General features: G+C 42.5%; 1 protein-coding gene across 1 annotated transcript in view; it reads left to right on the top strand.

The window, feature by feature from the left end:
- smurf2 (SMAD specific E3 ubiquitin protein ligase 2) overlaps positions 1–17,473 on the top strand; it is a 58,277-nt gene extending 40,804 nt beyond the window's left edge. Inside the window, exons 10-19 of the mRNA XM_047572366.1 lie at positions 286–444; positions 529–576; positions 6,114–6,315; positions 8,851–8,954; positions 9,270–9,384; positions 10,965–11,143; positions 11,967–12,225; positions 13,753–13,954; positions 15,677–15,752; positions 17,103–17,473. Of these exons, the coding sequence (XP_047428322.1) occupies positions 286–444; positions 529–576; positions 6,114–6,315; positions 8,851–8,954; positions 9,270–9,384; positions 10,965–11,143; positions 11,967–12,225; positions 13,753–13,954; positions 15,677–15,752; positions 17,103–17,202 (1,444 nt within the window). The 3' untranslated portion in view covers positions 17,203–17,473. The remainder of the gene's footprint in view (positions 1–285; positions 445–528; positions 577–6,113; positions 6,316–8,850; positions 8,955–9,269; positions 9,385–10,964; positions 11,144–11,966; positions 12,226–13,752; positions 13,955–15,676; positions 15,753–17,102) is intronic.
- Positions 17,474–17,823: the final 350 nt, after the last annotated feature.

Here is a 17,823-nt window from a genome sequence, read left to right as displayed (position 1 = left end):
GGCATTAGCAGGAGGCTTAGCTGCCGCTTTGACTTTCACTCTCTAAAGCAGAGAAGTTAGCGCCTGCTGCAACTCCCGGCCTCCGCGGAGCTCTGCAGCAAATGATTCAGTTCGGAGAAAGAGGGGAGAAAAAAAAAAAAATGCAATAAATGTGATTTTTCTCAGACATCTTGCAATCGCTCTGTCCACTCAAGTCCAGTTAGTGGACGCTCTGCCAGCTTTTCCGTCTGTGCCGTCCCGCCCTGTTTCTCAGATTCTTGTGCGCTAATGTTTTCTGCTCCTCAGAGACCTGAGTAATGTGAACTGCGAGGAACTGGGTCCTCTACCGCCGGGATGGGAGATCAGGAACACGGCCACCGGGAGGGTTTACTTTGTGGACCACAACAACCGGACCACGCAGTTCACAGACCCGCGGCTCTCCGCTAACCTGCATCTAGTCCTAAAGTAAGCACCACATCACCTCCTGTTACCCTCGATGCATTTAACTATTAAAGACATGCGTTTTAAGATTTATCTTTATCTTTGTAGTCCGAGCCCCAACGGTTCCCGAGGAGTCATCGAAACTCAGAATGTCAGGTAAGTTTCAGGCTTCAGGCCAGCGACCTTACTACACACACACACACACACACACACCAGAAGAAATAATCTGTAGCACAGCAGCTGTGATTCGTCTCCAAGTGGCCGGACGAACGCAGACAATTCTCCTTCCTCTCGCCTCCTACACACCATCTACTCAGATGTCTTCTCTCCTTTTTTTCTTTTTTTTTTTCTGTTGCTGTTACTTCAGTAAAAGTCGCTGTTATTCGGTCGTCTTCTCCTAAATGCGACTGGATTCAGTCAAATAAATATTTCTGTCCGAGTTAACGTAGTGTGAGGAGGTTAGCTCGTACCTCCGCTCCAGAAATGTTCATGCAACACCATAAACTCTCTAACCCCCGAGGTTCCTACGCAAGTATGGGAGGTATGGAAAATGAAAACAAGTATATGGAAAAATATTCGTGTTTCCAAGACTGTTTCCACTGTGAACTTTTCTACAATATAAAATTCTGAATATCTAAAAACGATAAATGGATCAATCTGTTTTTTTGCTTGGCAGCACAGCTAACATACATAGATGATCATAGATGATTCATGTGCAACAAAAAAACAAATTTGAGTTTATCTGGGTTTGATCTTAATTATTTGTTACATTTGCTACATATATTATATATATTCATAGTAATAAAAACGATTAATTCCATAATTTATTTACATGATACACAACTTTTTACTCAAATTCCATAAATTAGATTTTTCTTTTTGGAAATTCGAGCCTGGAAAAAGTTTCAAATGTGTAGCATCACTACATATTTTCCTCCTTGACGTTGTCTCCAGGAAACTTTTACTATTTTTTTTTAAACCTTTCAACGTTTTTTCAGGCCAAGGACCCCCCCAAAACTGACCCCCCACCTACCTACCCACTATGTGTTCTATACTAAACTATAGCTGTTTATAAATATACATTATTATTATCAATATAATAACATTTAATGCATAGTTAAAGAAATTTAAATTTGTGGAGGGGGATTAAAAACAATATATAAAAAAATGTCTAATCAACCAAAAATTCTGTGACCCTGCCCCCCTGCAGTACCTCCACGTACCCACTAGGGGTCACGGACCCCCTTGTTGGAGACCTATGTTTTAAACGCAGCGCTCAGTGTTTTGCGTATCACGTGTTGAATGTCGATCCACCACCTCACCAGACGTCCACATTGCATAATTTACAAATTCCTGTCTGACTGACTGACTTAATTTCTTAGAGGAAAGTTCCTCCGCGCACACAGCAGACGTGTTTAGTCACGGGATTTTGATTTTTCCTTATGGGATTTTCAACATCTCTGACAATCGCAAACCGCCATCAAAACAGCGGAGGAAGAAGAGGTTCAGACGCTGCAGGAATGCGGTTTTGGTTTATGGTAGACCTAAAATAAATGACTACAAAAGATCAAGCTCGGCTGAAGCCCGATACGATCCAGTTATTTAAAAAAAATAACTCGTTACAGCTACAGCGAGACGGCTCTGCTGAAACGCCGGCCCCGCTGAACCCAGCTTCAGCCGATGTTTTACTCTGGAATCCGGGGGCTGAGGCGTGTTCACCACCTGCAGAAGTTCAACAAACCCGAACGTAGCGGTTCTGCTGAGCACACGTCTGCAGCCGGCGCTCAGAAACGCATACACAGCTCCCTCCCCCCCTCGCAGCCTTTCTTTCCTCCTCACGAAAAAAAAAAAAAAAGTTCTAATTCCTCAGCCCTGCAGAGGTTTTGATCATAAAGGCGTTTTAGCACACAATCCATCACAAAGCTGTCTTTGGCCAGACATCAAATAGCAGAGTGGAAACCGAGGCTGCTGTGTCTGTGGCTGAGGAGCGTCTTACGTCCAGGAAACGAAGCATAAATTCTATGCCCAAGTCAATGAATGAGCTGTATCTGTGTGTGTGAGTGTGTGCGTTAGGCTTCGTGCTCGGTGCAGGCCTGCGTGCATGGATGCACATACTCAGAATTTCTTCCCCTGTGCAGCTGTTCAAACACATACTGCGCAGCAATAGCCGTAGAATTACCCAGAGGTCTTTGCTCCTCACAAGGTGGAGGAGAAGCGTACGGGGTGGTTTGGTTTGGTGGGCCTCCTCCGCCCTGACCTCATTTCTCCTCGGTGCGGAGACGGTATGCGTAAGATCAGGTTTCTCTCTTTTCTTTTTGTTTTTTCTCCCTCCGTTCGTTCGTCTGGATCAAAGAACAAGTTTGGGATTTTGTGTTCGTGCTTTTTTTTTTTTTTTTAATGTAAAGAATTTTGTCTTGAGCACGATTGTGTGTGAAATTCCCATACGTGGAATTCAGATTTTATATGTTTGACACTGGGGTTGATTAGTTAGGAAGTGGAAAATATCACAGATATTTGAAATTATTGTAAAAGAAATGTCTTCGCTTCTATGCAAACTGTTAATTAGCCGAACTACTTTTATTCAGATGGATCTTTTTCTATCTCGTGACAAAAAATCCGGAGAAGATATCAAGTCTTCCTGGATTTCCATAAAGACAGACATCCAAGACATCTGCCTTTTATCAGATCAGGGATTTTAGAAATTTTCACCCCTCGTGTGCCGTCATCCCACAAAAATGTTTGATATATATTTAAATATATATGTGTGTGTGTGTGTGTGTGTGTGTGTGTGTGTGTGTCCATCCAGTTTATGGGTTTTTTTATCCGCTAAAGACACCGTCTGAGCATTTTTTGGAGCATGGTTTTGGTTAAGTCTGCTGCAGATTGATGCTGCTATCTTCTTCTTCTTCTTCTTCTGCCTGCGTCAGGGTCAGTGTCCAATAAGGTAACTGGATCCGTGTCTGGCTGTTTTTTTTTTTTTTTTTTTTTCCCCAGATGTTTTGCGATTTGTCGTGTAGCGAAAACATCTTCAGGTAGTACGCTCGTCAATAAGCAGCTGGACGGAGAACAGAGAAAGACGGAGAGAGAGAGAGGGGAAAGATTTACGGGCGAAAGTGCAGGAAGAGATGCCTCCTCTCCCTCCCGGCCCGACTTGACTCGTCTGCAGTGTTTGGGTGCTGTCAGGAGAGTGCCCTTCCCCTGCCTCCCCCCTCCCCCCCTCCCTCCCTTCAGAGTCTAGTCTGCAGGAAATAAAGGGATTCATGAGGAGGTCTCGAGTGTCCTATGGGGCCCTGTGGTTTTTCTGGGATAGCAGGAAGTGATTGAAAGGCCAAACTGGATTCTGTTGGGCAGACACCAGAAAACCAAACTCTTTGTTAAGGAGAAGTTGTCATTGTGGTGAAGGGTGGATTTAGTCTCGAGCTAAATGAATCCTGTGTTCTGGTATATCCAAAAAAAGCTGAAGAACGGCGCCTCGGAGACGTTTCATCCCAGGCTTCGTTCGCATGACTAGTGTCTGCGAGGACCAGATACTTACCTGTCGTTGGGGGGGAAACTCTTTGACTCTGAATGAATGAATGGTGCTGTAACGACCATTCATCAGTCAGTAAATGGCTCCAGCCCCCCCAGGTGGGAATTTCAAACCGTCCGTCTCCTCCGGCTGAAACGTGGACTGACCGTTAGTCACGCTTTTTTTCCCGTCTGTGTGTATTTTGCTTCACTGAAAAACTCTGTGGTTTGACGTAATTAGGGTTTCGCCGTCTCTGTACCGGCATTTCGACCGCTAACCCTCTGGTTCGTGATCAGCCTGCCCCACCTACTGAGCCGTGCCCCCCCCCCCTCCTCCCGTGCATGTATGTGAGCCGTCTGCCACCCCAGAGTGTGGTGTTTACGACCCTGCTCAGGGCCGAGCACGCCCACCACCACCACCACCACCACCGAAGTGCAGAAGTGCAAAAGGCCATTGTGCAAATAATCCTTTCGTGCCGGCCCCCCCACAGAGACTCTTTTGATACTGTTCTTCCCAACCCAGTTCAAAAGTTCTTCATCTTTTATTAATTAATGGGGTGAACTGAAGGGAGCATGAAGATGGTAATGAGGTCTAATTTCAAATCGACATGCTAACTGCTCGCTAGCTCTTAAAGTTTATCACCCTGTCCACATTTACCGTATTTCCTCTAATAGTCGGGGCCTTTATTTACTTAGCCAGCCATTATTGGAGGCAGTTTTTTATTAGAGGGAGGCCTTTATTTCTAATTCCCTTCGGGCCAGCCGGCTAAGATTAATAAACGTACGGGTGGTCAGAATGGACAAACGAATGAATAATAATGATTATAATCATACATTTTATTTAAGAAGTGCCTTTCAACCCACCCAAAGACACTTTGGATAGACAACAATGGACAGAAGCATTCAAACATCCAAATACAAGAAACGTTCAATAAGCAACATTCAAGCATTGACGAACAGACCGAACGCAGCCTTTACTAAACCAAGCGTGAGTAAAATAAAACTTGGAAATGCAGAAGCGGAGAAGCAGGGCGGTGTCTGAGTTCAGGGTGGTGCAGTGAGTAAGCGACTCTAAACAGGTGGGTTTTCAAAACAGGGAGAGAGTCAATATTACGGCTGTCGGAGGGTAAAGAGTTTCAGAGCGTGGGAGCAGAGTGTCCATTGTGTCAGTCTCAACTCAGGGTTCATTTATTGGGCAAATTGATAATTAAAAAAAAATAAAAAATACAAAAAACTTAAGTGGTCACAGTGCACCGGTATCTTATTCTTCACGGGTCACTATTAAAGCCTTTCGCAGCTTTTCCTGCATATTTTCAAAACTTCTCCTTTAAGTTCACGTCAAGTTTTCTTGTTTGCGCCACGCGGCTAAATCTCTCTTCGTAGAAAAGTTTGGCGCTTCAGATGTAGCTACTGCCATCTGCTGGCACTTGTTGTTACTACTTCTATAATTGGCTGAATGAATATACGATTATTTATTTCTTTGTATTTGATCCCAGCCTTTATCTTTTTGTGTAAACCATTGAATACCAACCACTCTTAGAGGAAATACGGTATAAAGTGATTCACTTCCATGTTTATGTTAGTGACTAGTGGATGTTTCAGGCGGCTCCTGTTCCCGTCTGTCTCTTTGTATTAAAACATATTATATATATTAACCTAGTTATGACCAAATATCTACATTTTGAGCTTTGTGCAATCTTCTCTCTCCGTCGCGGACCAACTGAGCAGTGGCCTTGTTGACCCGTCATTACCTGCAGTGCACAAGATGAGTCAAAAACAACAGAGCATCAGTAAAAACCTTGTTTTAGTTCAGCCACAAGGTCTGTGCCAGGTGGACAGGAGGAGGAGGAGGAGGAGGAGGAGGAGGAGGAAGATGTGGCAGTGAAGGAGAGGTCTTTCCTCCAGTTATCCCACCACCACCACCACCACCACCACCTACGTCTGAGTGTTTGTGAGCGGCTGAGGCAGCTGTTTGACTTGATGTGCTTCCCAGATGACCTCAGTGTGTTTACTCCTCCTCCTCCGAGTTCTTGGCCTCCCTCTTGTTATTTTTGCTCTGATGCTTGCTTCTTTTTCCTCCCGGGTAATCTTGTTTGTAATCGCCGCTGGTGCACCTAACACTTGCGCCTTTTTTCATCTTGTTCCTCTCTGTCTCTTTCCCTCCCGTTCCTCCTGTCATCGCTCAGTCGTCAGAACCAGCTGAAGGATCAGGCCCAGCAGGCTCTGGTGTCCCCCGGTCAGCTCCCAGAGGAGGCCGAGTGCCTCACGGTGCCCAAGTACAAGAGGGACCTTGTTCAGAAGCTCAAGATCCTTCGCCAGGAACTGTCCCAGCAGCAACCGCAAGCTGGCCACTGCCGCATCGAGGTGTCCCGAGAGGAGATCTTTGAGGTGAGTTTAGGAAAAATGGCGTAATGTCATCGAGAGCTCACAAGAGGTGCCTGTCGGTAAAGATGAAACGCAACCACCTGTCAGCTAATGGATGTTTGGTGCTTTAAAACAAGTCTGTGTTTAAAATTATAGAACACAAAATTTTCCTGAGGTAATTTTTTTTTACTGAGAAGTTGAATTTGTTTGCAAAAAAAAAATGGCGAGATGTTTAGATTCTGCTGTTATACCTGCTGTAAAACATCTTAACCATAGACTGTATAAAAAGTGGACGCCATGATAGCCCTTGGAAAGTGAAGACAAAGCAAGTAGAGCTCCCCCTAGTGACTGGCTGCAGTATAGATCCATAAGCACCTCCTCCATGTTAGTGAATGGGACGTACACATCAAATAATATTATTTTTTTATTTTAGGTAGTTGGCTAGCTATTTGGCTAGCTATTTGGTTAGCTATTTGACGCTATAGAAACAGGATGTGACATCATGACCATCGACAGTTGCACTGAAGCTATTTAGTAGCTCGTATCCAAGGGATACTAGCAAAAATTGACCAATGTTGTTCGTTCTCTATAGTCTTAAGAGTCTTTTATAGTGAACAAATTTTGTCGTTTAGTATATGTAATAATAATTAGTTGGTTGTAGGACTTCACACTAAACACGTCTCATAACAAAATCCAGATTTCAGCCTTCTACACGATTCTTCTATTATGTTAAATTATATATTTTTTTCCTGCAGAGCTGCTTGTAATTACACGTGTTATTTATAGACTCGAGTTATTTTAAACGTTGTCTGAAGGTATTTTTTTTCTCTTCGTTCGTCTCGTGTACTCGCATAAAGGTCACGAGAACGATCTCGCACACACACACACACACACACACACACACACACAACACACAAGGTTGTCTGCGATGTGTGAAGGTAGAGTCTGGTCAAAATCTAAACCAGGATTTTCTCGGCAGGGGTGGGCGAGGAGTTCTTTTTTTTTTTTCTTTTCATGCTTTTTATTTTTTGTTTTCTGCATCTGAGAGGTGTAGGGCCTTTGTCTGAACAACAACACCTGCAGCAGACTGCGTGACCCTCATAAAATATGCACTGGAATGTGCTGGAACGGCCGCGTCTGTTAATCTGAACGAAGACATTTTTGTTGGCTGATCTCAATGTGAAGGAGGAGGAGGAGGGAGGAAGGAGGAGGGAGGAAGGAGGGAGGAGGAGGGGGCGGAGGACGTCTTGAGGTTGAGCGAGACATAACTGCATAGCTTCTCCAGACCAGCTGAGGCATTAAATTATGACTGAATAGGAAAGTGTTAGCTGGTGGGCTGTCAGAGCCGCCTGACTACTCAGATAAGACATTCCCGTTTTCTTTTTCCCGGAGCGGCTCTGACCTGGAGGGCACACGGGATCCTGGCAGCGTCGTCGTTATCGCAGTCTTACGGCTTTGTTTAGGCCTCTAATTCACTTTAAATGAACCCTCCCTCTGGTGCTGGGTGCAAACACTGAATTAGCAAAGAGATGCCTCGCAACAAACAAACACTACAATCCTCTTGTTTCTGCAAAACTTCCACCAGTAGATTTATGTCGAGTGTTGTTGGAGCAGCCCCAACTACTTTAGAGGTTCCCAATTAAGTTTTCTTAATATTCATTCTGGTGTTAAATTAGAGAGAGTCCTAAAGTCTTTCCTTGGAATCAGTACAGTGAGTATTTCTGTCAAAGTTGGGCCATGTCCACACTTACCAAAACGATCTTTGTTTCTCTGCTTTTTTCTTGGCGTCGTTTAGAGAATTTCTTCATAAAGATCCATCTATTACAAAACCACATCTAGAAAGGCTGTAGTACATATACCAGGCCTAGGGGTGGCGCTGTTTCTGCCGCAGAATTCAGCCAACCCTGCACGCTGTGTACAAACATACTGTCCAGATTACTTCTAAAAGAGAAGCAAGAGTGTATATACATATATATATGTATATATCCATTGATGTTGTCGCTGTTATGACATCATCAAAAACAAATTAAACCACACAGGCTTCGTATTTGTCTTTTTCATCCTGGGACCTGGATTTAAAAAGGCTCCAGTCACCTAAAAATCATGACGGTCGGCAGAAACGTGCAAGAGCTATGCGGTTTCACCCAAAAGTCCTATTTGCGTAAATGTGGCCTTAATGTAGTGTGGAGAACGTTAGCTCGTACCTCTACTCCAGAAATGTTCTGGTCATCCAATGCCATAAACTCACACTGCACAATTTACAAAATTTCTGTCTGACTTCCCTCGCAGCAGACATGTTTAATCTCCTGATTTTGGTTCCTTCTTCCTTTTATTTTTGGCAGCTTTGATGCTAAAACAGAAGAAGAAGAAGAAGAACAAGACGTTTTGACGTTAAAATAAACTCCTGCTAAAGATCAGCCACAAACTAAAGCCTGATAAAAAATACTGATCACTTTAAAAATGTCCGGATTGACTCAGAAAGAGAGACACGCTCTCTGAAGACCACGTAGCAGCCGAACTGCTCCCTGACGAGGAGGCGTTTGTTTGTCTGCGTTGCAGGAATCGTACCGACAGGTGATGAAGATGAGGCCGAAGGACCTGTGGAAGAGGCTAATGGTGAAGTTCAGAGGGGAAGAGGGGCTCGACTACGGAGGAGTGGCCAGGTAAGGAGGTTTTTTTTAAGCCCTTATGGTTAAAGGGACGGCGGCCGTAACCATAGAAACATGGAGCCGTGGAAACCGTCGCCATGGTACGACATAGATGTAGGAAGTTCATAGTTTGAGACGGTGAAACCAGTATAGATACTTTTATATGCAGCTGTTGCAGCCGTCCCCAGATGTGTTCATTGATGTCTCCTCCTTGTCCCCGTGTCCCTGTGTCCCCGTGTCCCCGTGTCCCCGTGTCCCCGTGTCCCCGTGTCCCCGTGTCTCCGTGTCTCCGTGTCTCCGTGTCCCCGTGTCCCCGTGTCTCCATTGCAGGGAGTGGCTCTACCTGCTGTCACATGAGATGCTGAACCCGTACTACGGCCTGTTCCAGTATTCCCGCGACGACATCTACACGCTGCAGATCAACCCTGATTCCGCCGTAAACCCTGTGAGTCACAGCTCGGTGTCGGCCATGTTGGATGTAGTTTTCCTGGGCTTCACGAAACACACAAACATGCTCCTGTGTCTTCATCAACGTGTTATTGATGTTACTGAAAACAAGAAGAATCATTAGTCATGTTATTACGTTTTCTTCTCTTTCACTTTTCTCTTTTCCTTCTGTTCTTCTTCTTTCTTCTCTCCTCCTCCTTCTCCTCCTTCTTGTTGTTGTTCTTCTCTTCATCCTCCGCCTCGTCCTTTTTCTCCTCCTTCTTCTTGTCTTTCTCCTCCTCCTTCTCTTGCTCTTGTTTCTCCTCCTCTTTCTTCTTATTCTCCTCCTCCCCTCCTCTTTCTCCCCCTTCTTCTTCTTTTCCTCCTCCTCTTTCTCCTTTGTCCTCCCTTTTCTTCTTCTCCTCCTCCTCCTCTTCTACCTCCTCCTCTTTCTCCACCTTCTTCTTCTTTTCCTCCTCCTATTTCTCCTCTTTGTTCTCCCTTTTCTTCTTCTTCTCTTCCTCTTGTTTCTCCTCCTCTTTCTTCTTATCTCCTCCTCCCCTCGTCCTTCTTCTCCTTCTTGTCTTCCTCCTCCTCTTTCTCCCCCTTCTTCTTTTCCTCCTCCTATTTCTCCTCTTTGTTCTCCCTTTTCTTCTTCTTCTTCTCCTCCTCCTCCTTTTTCTCCTCCTTCTTCCTCTTCTCCTCCCTGTCCTTGTTCTTCTGCTCCTTCTCTTTCTCCTCCCCCCTCCTCTTCCTCCTTCCTCATCTACACTCCTCCTCTTCTTTCTCCTCCTCCGTTTCTTCCTCCTTATCTTTTTCCCCCCCTTCTTCTTCTCCTTCTTCATCTCCCCTCCTCCATATCTTCCTCCTCATCTTTCTCCTCCTTCTTCTCCTTTTCCTCCTCCTCCTCTTCTTCGTCCTCTTTCTTCCCCTCCTCCTCCTCTTTCTCCTCCTTCTTCTTCCTCTTCTCCTTCCTGTCCTTGTTCTTCTCCTTCATCTCCCCTCCTTCTTCCCCCTCCCCTGCTCCTCCTCCTTCTCTTCCTCCTCTTCTTTCTTCTCCTATTTCTTCTTATTCTCCTGCTCCTCATCTTCCTCCTTGTTCCTCCTCATGTTGGTAGTTCTTACAGTTTATAGTTGTAGTTTATAGTTGTAGTTGGTAGTTGTAGTTTTTAGTTGTAGTTGTAGTTTATAGTTGGTAGTTTGTAGTTTATATTTGTAGTTTGTAGTTTGTAGTTTATAGTTGTAGTTGGTAGTTGTAGTTTTTAGTTGTAGTTTGTAGTTTATGGTTTATAGTTGTAGTTTGTAGTTTATAGCTGTAGCTGTAGTTGTAGTTTGTAGTTGTAGTTGTAGTTGTAGTTTATAGTTGTAGTTGTAGCTGTAGTTGTAGTTTGTAGTTGTAGTTGTAGTTTATAGCTGTAGTTGTAGTTTGTAGTTTATAGTTGTAGTTTGTAGTTGTAGTTTATAGTTGTAGTTGTAGTTGTAGTTTGTAGTTTGTAGTTGTCTGTACCATCAGAGAGGATCGTCTGTGTGAACACAGCCTCCAGTTCCCGGGCGTCTTGTCGTTGTGGAGCCTAAACGTTGTGTCTTGTCTTCCTTCAGGAGCACTTGTCGTACTTTCACTTCGTGGGTCGCATCATGGGGATGGCGGTGTTCCACGGCCACTACATAGACGGAGGTTTCACTTTACCCTTCTACAAACAGCTGCTGGGTAAACCCATCACTCTGGACGACATGGAGTCTGTCGACCCCGACCTGCACAACAGCCTCGTCTGGATCCTGTACGTTAGAGAGAGACGTTACGCAAACACATGTTTTCTGTGTAAATAAACAGCGAGACATCAAAATATTACCAGGCTTTACCCTCGTATGCTACAGAACTGGTCAAACAGCGCCCCCCTGAGTCTAAGCACGTGTTTTACCACCTATTTAAATGTTTATCTTGATTTTATTTATTGTTTATTATGCTTTTACGGTATCACACTAAATTTCCCTAATTTATTCAATTATTAATTAATTAATGTATTATTATTATTATTTGTAGTAGTAGTATTTTTTATTCTGTCCTCCTTTTTTATTATATTATTTTAAATAATTTTATACCATTGTCTTTTTGTCAATATAATATAATATAATATAATATAATGTTAAATTACTGGTTGAACATTTGATTTTTTTTATTTATTATTTATTATTATTATTATTCTGTCCTCCTCCTTGTATCATGTTATTTTAAATAATGATATACCATTGTCTTGTAATAATATAATATAATATAATGTTAAATCACTGGTTGAACATTAGATTATTTTTATTATTATTATTATTATTCTGTCCTCCTCGTATTATGTTATTTTAAATAATTATAGGCCATTGTCCTGTAATAATATAATATAATAATAATAGTGTTAAATTAGTTGGTGAAAATGTCAAACATTTGATTATTTTTATTTAATATTATTAATGTTTTATTCTCTATACACTATAAACTCTATATACACACAGTGCATATATGTTGTAGATTTAAAGTCTTTGTTTGTCCTCAACAACAATAATAATAATAATAATACTAATACTAATGAGTGTCTGTCTGTCTGTCTCCAGGGACAACGACATCGCAGGTGTGCTGGACCACACCTTCTGTGTCGAACACAACGCTTACGGCGAGATCATCCAACACGAGCTGAAGCCCAACGGTAAAAGCATCCCCGTCACCCAGGACACCAAGAAGGAGTACGTCCGCCTCTACGTCAACTGGCGCTTCCTGAGAGGCATCGAGGCTCAGTTCCTGGCTCTGCAGAAGGGCTTCAACGAGGTCATCCCCCAACACCTGCTCAAGGCCTTCGACGAGAAGGAGCTGGAGGTGAGGAAATGTCTCCTCCGTCCACTTCTTCTTTCCCCCTGATTCAAAGCCCACCTCTCTGATCTCAGCTGATCCAAGATATTAAATTAACTAAATGTCCTCCACTGAAATCTTCTATTCTCCTTAAGTCACTGTCTCCTCCACCTTCTTCCTCTATTCTTCCTCCTTCTCCTCCTCCTTTTTTTGGTCCTTCTTCTTCATCCTTTCCTCATTCTTATTCTTCACCCCCTTCTTCTTCTTATCTTGTCCTCCTCTTTCTTTGTCTTCCTCCTTACCTATTCCTCTAATTCTTCTTCGTCTCCACCTCCTCCGTCTTTTTGTCCTTCTTCTTCTCTTTCTCTTCCTCCTTCTTCTTTGCCTTCCTCCTTTCCTATCCCTTTAATTCTTCTTCTTCTCCTCCATCTTCCTCCCTCCCTCTCCCCATTCTTCTTCCTCTCCTCCCCATCCTCCTTCCTTTCCTCCTCCTTCTTTGTCTTCCTCCTTTCCTATTCCTCTAATTCTTCTTCGTCTCCACCTCCTCCTTCTTTTTGTCCTTCTTCCTATCCTCCTCCTCCTCCTCCTTTATCCTTTCCTCTTTTTTCTTTTCCTGTTGTCCTCCTCCTCCTCCCTCTCCACCTCCTCCATCTTTTTGCCCTTCTTCTTCTCCCTCTCTTTCTTTTCCCTCTCCTTCTTTGCCTTCCTCCTTTCCTATCCCTTTAATTCTTCTTCCTCTCTTCTCCTCATCTCCTTCTCTTCCTCTCCTCTGTCTTCCTTCATTTACTTCCTCATCTCCTCCTCCTCTCCTCTCGTCTTTGTCTTTCTCTTCCCTCTCTTTCTCTTCTCTCTCTTGCTTCTCTTTCCTATCCTTTTAATTCTTCTTCCTCTCCTCCTTCTTTGTCCTCTCCTCCCGTCCTCATTCTTGTTCTCCTTCTTCTTCTTCTCCTCCTCTGTCTTCTCTTTCATTTTAAAATCCCCGTTCTCCTCATGAACTCCTCCTCCCTCTCCACCTCCTCCGTCTTTTTGTCCTTCTTCTTCTTCTCTTTCTCTTCCTCCTTTCCTATCCCTTTAATTCTCCTTCCTCTCCTCCATCTTCCTCCCTCCCTCTCCTCCTTCCTTTCCTCCCCATTCTTCTTCCTCTCCTCCCCGTCCTCCTTCCTTTCCTCCTCCTTCTTTGTCTTCCTCCTTTCCTATTCCTCTAATTCTTCTTTGTCTCCACCTCTTCCTTATTTTTGTCCTTCTTCCTATCCTCCTCCTCCTCCTTCTTCATCCTTTCCTCTTTCTTCTTCTTTCTGTTGTCCTCCTCCTCCTCCCTCTCCACCTCCTCTGTCTTTTTGTCTTTCTTCCTCTTCGTCTCTTTCTCTTCCTCCTTCTTCTTTGTCTTCCTCCTTTCCTATCCCTTTAATTCTTCTTCCTCTCCTCCCCGTCCTTCTCCTCCTCCTAATCCTCCTCCGTCTTCTCTTTCATTTTAAAATCCCCGTTCTCCTCATGAACTCCTCCTCCTGACGTCCTGTCGTTTGTGAACGTTCTCCTCCTCCTCTGCCCCTGCAGCTCATCGTTTGTGGTTTGGGTAAAATCGACATCAACGACTGGAAGTCCAACACGAGGCTCAAACACTGCACCCCGGACAGCAACATCGTCAAGTGGTTCTGGAAAGCCGTGGAGTCTTTTGACGAGGAGCGCCGGGCCCGACTCCTGCAGTTTGTCACGGGCTCCTCCAGGGTCCCCCTTCAAGGCTTCAAGGCCCTTCAAGGTAACGTTGGCCCCACTAGATCCTGGTCTCTGCCTGAGTCTCCGGGTTTTCTCCGACCTGAGGCGAACCCTCCACTGTGACAAAGCGCTGAGGCACGAGGAGGAACACCGTGATCCAATCCTACGCCTCCAATAACAATGGCCGAAACTGGATTCACACAATTTATTTATATATTTTAATATTTCAAGTTTGCTTTTAAAACCTCGGGGGAGGAAAAAACAACAACAACAGAAATAAACCTTTCTTTAGTTCTGTTGCCTAAGAAGTTAATGTCTGACCTAATGTTCTTTCTACTAAAATGATTTAAAAAAAAAATAAAAGTGCAACAAGTCAAAAATAAGAACACAGGAAGTAATCTAGGTAAATTCAAAGGTTTTTATTTGTCATATTTGCTATAACAGAAGCATAAGATGGAACAAAATTATGCATCGGTTTATTTCCCATTAAGTAACTATAGTTACGGACCTGGGCATTTTACGGCCCTTTGGGCATCACTTGTGTCATAAACACAAATGAACAAGTATTTATGTTGTGCATGCAGTACAACTGTGTTGCTTTTATTTTGAAAAGCAAAGTATGACGTACTATTTACCTCATGGTGCTGTTAGAATCTGTGTTTGTTAATTCTTCAAAAAGGATGATTGAGACAGCTTCTTGCTTTCTGTTAAATATTTATTGAGATTTGTTGAGATACACAAAATAATTCATGTAGCTTCATCCTATATCCAAAACTACAGATCGATTGTGTTTTATTTTCCTCTTTGATCTACACCAAAATTCATTAATTTAAATAAAAATTTACAGAATATTCTTATACTTCTTGATAACCAGTAGCAGCTTATCAAAAATATATAATTTACTGCTTTTTACGATCGTAGAAAATTAATATTGAGCAGAATTTAGTTAAGTTCTCCAACACAGTTCAGATTTTTCATGTGTAGGAATTAATTGCCCAGCTCTGCTATAGTATACAGATACTATCCCTGTCCACTGTCCCTTATCCTTTTATTAAAATATGTTGGACTCATGGCCTTTAATGAAATTTAAATTAGTTTAAGTTTGTTCAGTGAATTATCACTGATGTCATCTGATGTACACATACTGTGTACAATGTGTATTTTAAACTTGCATTTAAAATTTCTCAGTGAACTATGTAGAATATTTCAATATATCGCAATATCATAATATCGCAATAACGTATCGTATCGTGACTCAAGTATCATGATACGTATCGTGATGTCTTTGTCAATAACCACCTCTAAAATTGTTGTTTTGGATTCTAAAGGCAAACTTGAAACATCAGAAAGTACAAGAAAAAAAAAAAACAGAAAATTATGAATGGTCATATAAATTGTGCTTTAAGTAATTAATTTTCACTTTTGTTTCTTATTAACTGTAGAAATGTGGTGAAATGGAGGACATGAGCAGGTTTTACTACCTATAAACAAAATTGATTGATATTTTCAAAATCCAATTTCAAATTTCAAAGAAATCGGATATTTTCCCCCTATATGTTCAGCTATTCCAGTTTCCAGTGACTCTTTTCTTTGTCTTGGCTCCTGATCAGATACAGTTTAGGCCTCATTGGTCATTTTAAGACTTTATCGAGACATTACCTTTGTTAACTTGTATTTTCTAATCAAACTATTTCTATCAAAAGAAAACAAACTTTTCTTTTCTCCTTCATTACATAAGGTTTAATTATTATTTTTTTTCCTACAGGTGCAGCCGGCCCACGACTCTTCACCATCCATCAAATCGACGCCAGCACCAACAACCTGCCCAAAGCCCACACCTGGTAGGAACCTGCTCTAGATACAAAAAGCTTGTGATCGATGAGCTACGTTTACATGGACACGATTATTCCACTGATAATCATAATAATAATAACCTCAATCAGAACAGATTAGCTCCTTTTCACCATGTAGATGTAAATCTGTTTGACTCACGTGGGCTAAAAATCATGTGACGAGTTTACAACAGGGACAGAAACTTGGAGGTCGTCGGCACATGTTTAACACAGTAGGAGGAACAATTATTCACACCTCTGTGTGTTTTCATTAACATACTATGGAAGAGACAATAAACGCAGCTTGAATCTTTAACAACTTAAAAAACCCCAACACCGTAACTGACGTACGACTCTCCAGAAACGTAACGATGCATCGCAACAGCCGTGATTGGTCCACTTTAGTATTTCCTGCTGCTTCCCCATCTCCACAATTTTCAAATTAGTTGTTTTGGATCAATAAACCGGGCTTAAAGTATCAGTAGCTTTAAGACGGATCTTCGTCGTGTGTCGTTTGACAGAGATAAAGAATAAAAACATCAACGTTTAGAAGAAACAACTTGTTGATGCAGGATATCGTCAGGTTCAAGCAGTCAGTTGAGTTCGCCTACCTGTGGAATGAGATTCATGACAGAAACTAACATCATTAGCCAACCAGAGGTAGGGTGGGGGTGGGGCTCGGAACTAGATTTTCTTCGGAAAAAAATGAGCTCTGAGTGGTCAAACTCAGAAATTTCCAAAAAGAAAATCGATAGCTGTTGCACATATTTTAGCATTCAGCAAACAGTGACAATATGGCAAACTTATTTTTTGCGTTAACCTGTTACGTGAACGCTATTTCTAAAATTTCTGAGTTGGAATATAGAATTCTAATTTACGAGTTTTCATGAACACATCATCATCAAAAAAAAAAGTTCAGGCTCTGGATTTTTAAAAAAATTTTTGTTTAGCCCTGGATAGCGATGGAACACACTGAGGAGGTTCAGAGACACAAACATTAGTACGACTCATCTTTGGTGAAAAATTTGGCAAAAGTTCAGTCGCCTTTTGTCGAAAGTGAAACAGGAAGTAGAAACAAAAATTAATCCGAAGACAGCGCCGACTAGTGTTTGGGAGGTGTTGTGACAGAGCAAATCAGACTGATGAGTGCACAAGTATAACGCTCTCGTAACACCGTAGACTACGTACGGAAGTTACGTCATCTAGGTTTTATTTTTAAATTGACAAAAAGAAACCTTTCTTTTATTTTTTTTTTGTATTTTGTAGCATACGGAGCGTGAAAACTCGTATTTAAAGATGTGTTTCTGATGATAAACCGTGACCTCACAAACCTCTCTCTCTCTTTTTTTATTTTCGTAGCTTCAACCGGATCGACATTCCTCCGTACGAGCATTACGACAAACTGTACGACAAGTTGCTGACGGCCATCGAGGAGACGTGCGGCTTCGCTGTGGAGTGAGACGTTTGACGGTGAGCTGAGCTCGCGACGACAACGAGGAGCAACACGGTTTCGGCCTCGACGAGCCACTCGGACGGACACGGGGTGGGAGGGGGGACGTCGACCGTTGCTTCGCCCGGGGGGGACGCTCATAACCTCCTGGGGGACAAGCTAAGAGAGAGGGGGAGGGGCTTAGACGACCAGAGAACGTACGTCACCTGACTCTGGGTTTGTTTTCTTTCAAGATTTCAAGAAGCCCTCCCTAAAATCTTTTTTTTTTTTTTTTTTTTAAATCATTGAAAGATCTCTCAGTGCTATAACCAGACTATTACTAACTCTGGAACTGCAAAATTGCTGGTTTTTTTTTTTTTTTTTTTTTTTTTCCTAAATTCATCTTAGCATTTAAAAAAAATAAAATAAAAACGAAAAAAAATAGACAAATATTCCATGTAGCAAATCTGTTCCCATCTTTTTTTTTTTATTTTACAAAAACACTAAGCCATTAATCTAAACAGTAGAACGCCTCGAGTGAAAATATTCCATGTAGCAAATCTCCATCTTACCATCTTACAAGCAGAACACAAAGGCCAGTGTACTCTGAAACGGTAGCCGCCTCGAGGAGGAAAAACAAAAAAAAAAAAA

Source organism: Mugil cephalus, chromosome 20 (assembly GCF_022458985.1).
Source record: "Mugil cephalus isolate CIBA_MC_2020 chromosome 20, CIBA_Mcephalus_1.1, whole genome shotgun sequence".
Lineage (NCBI taxonomy): Eukaryota > Metazoa > Chordata > Actinopteri > Mugiliformes > Mugilidae > Mugil > Mugil cephalus.
Note: the sequence above shows the minus strand (reverse complement) of the source record. Positions and strands in the feature narration are given on the sequence as shown.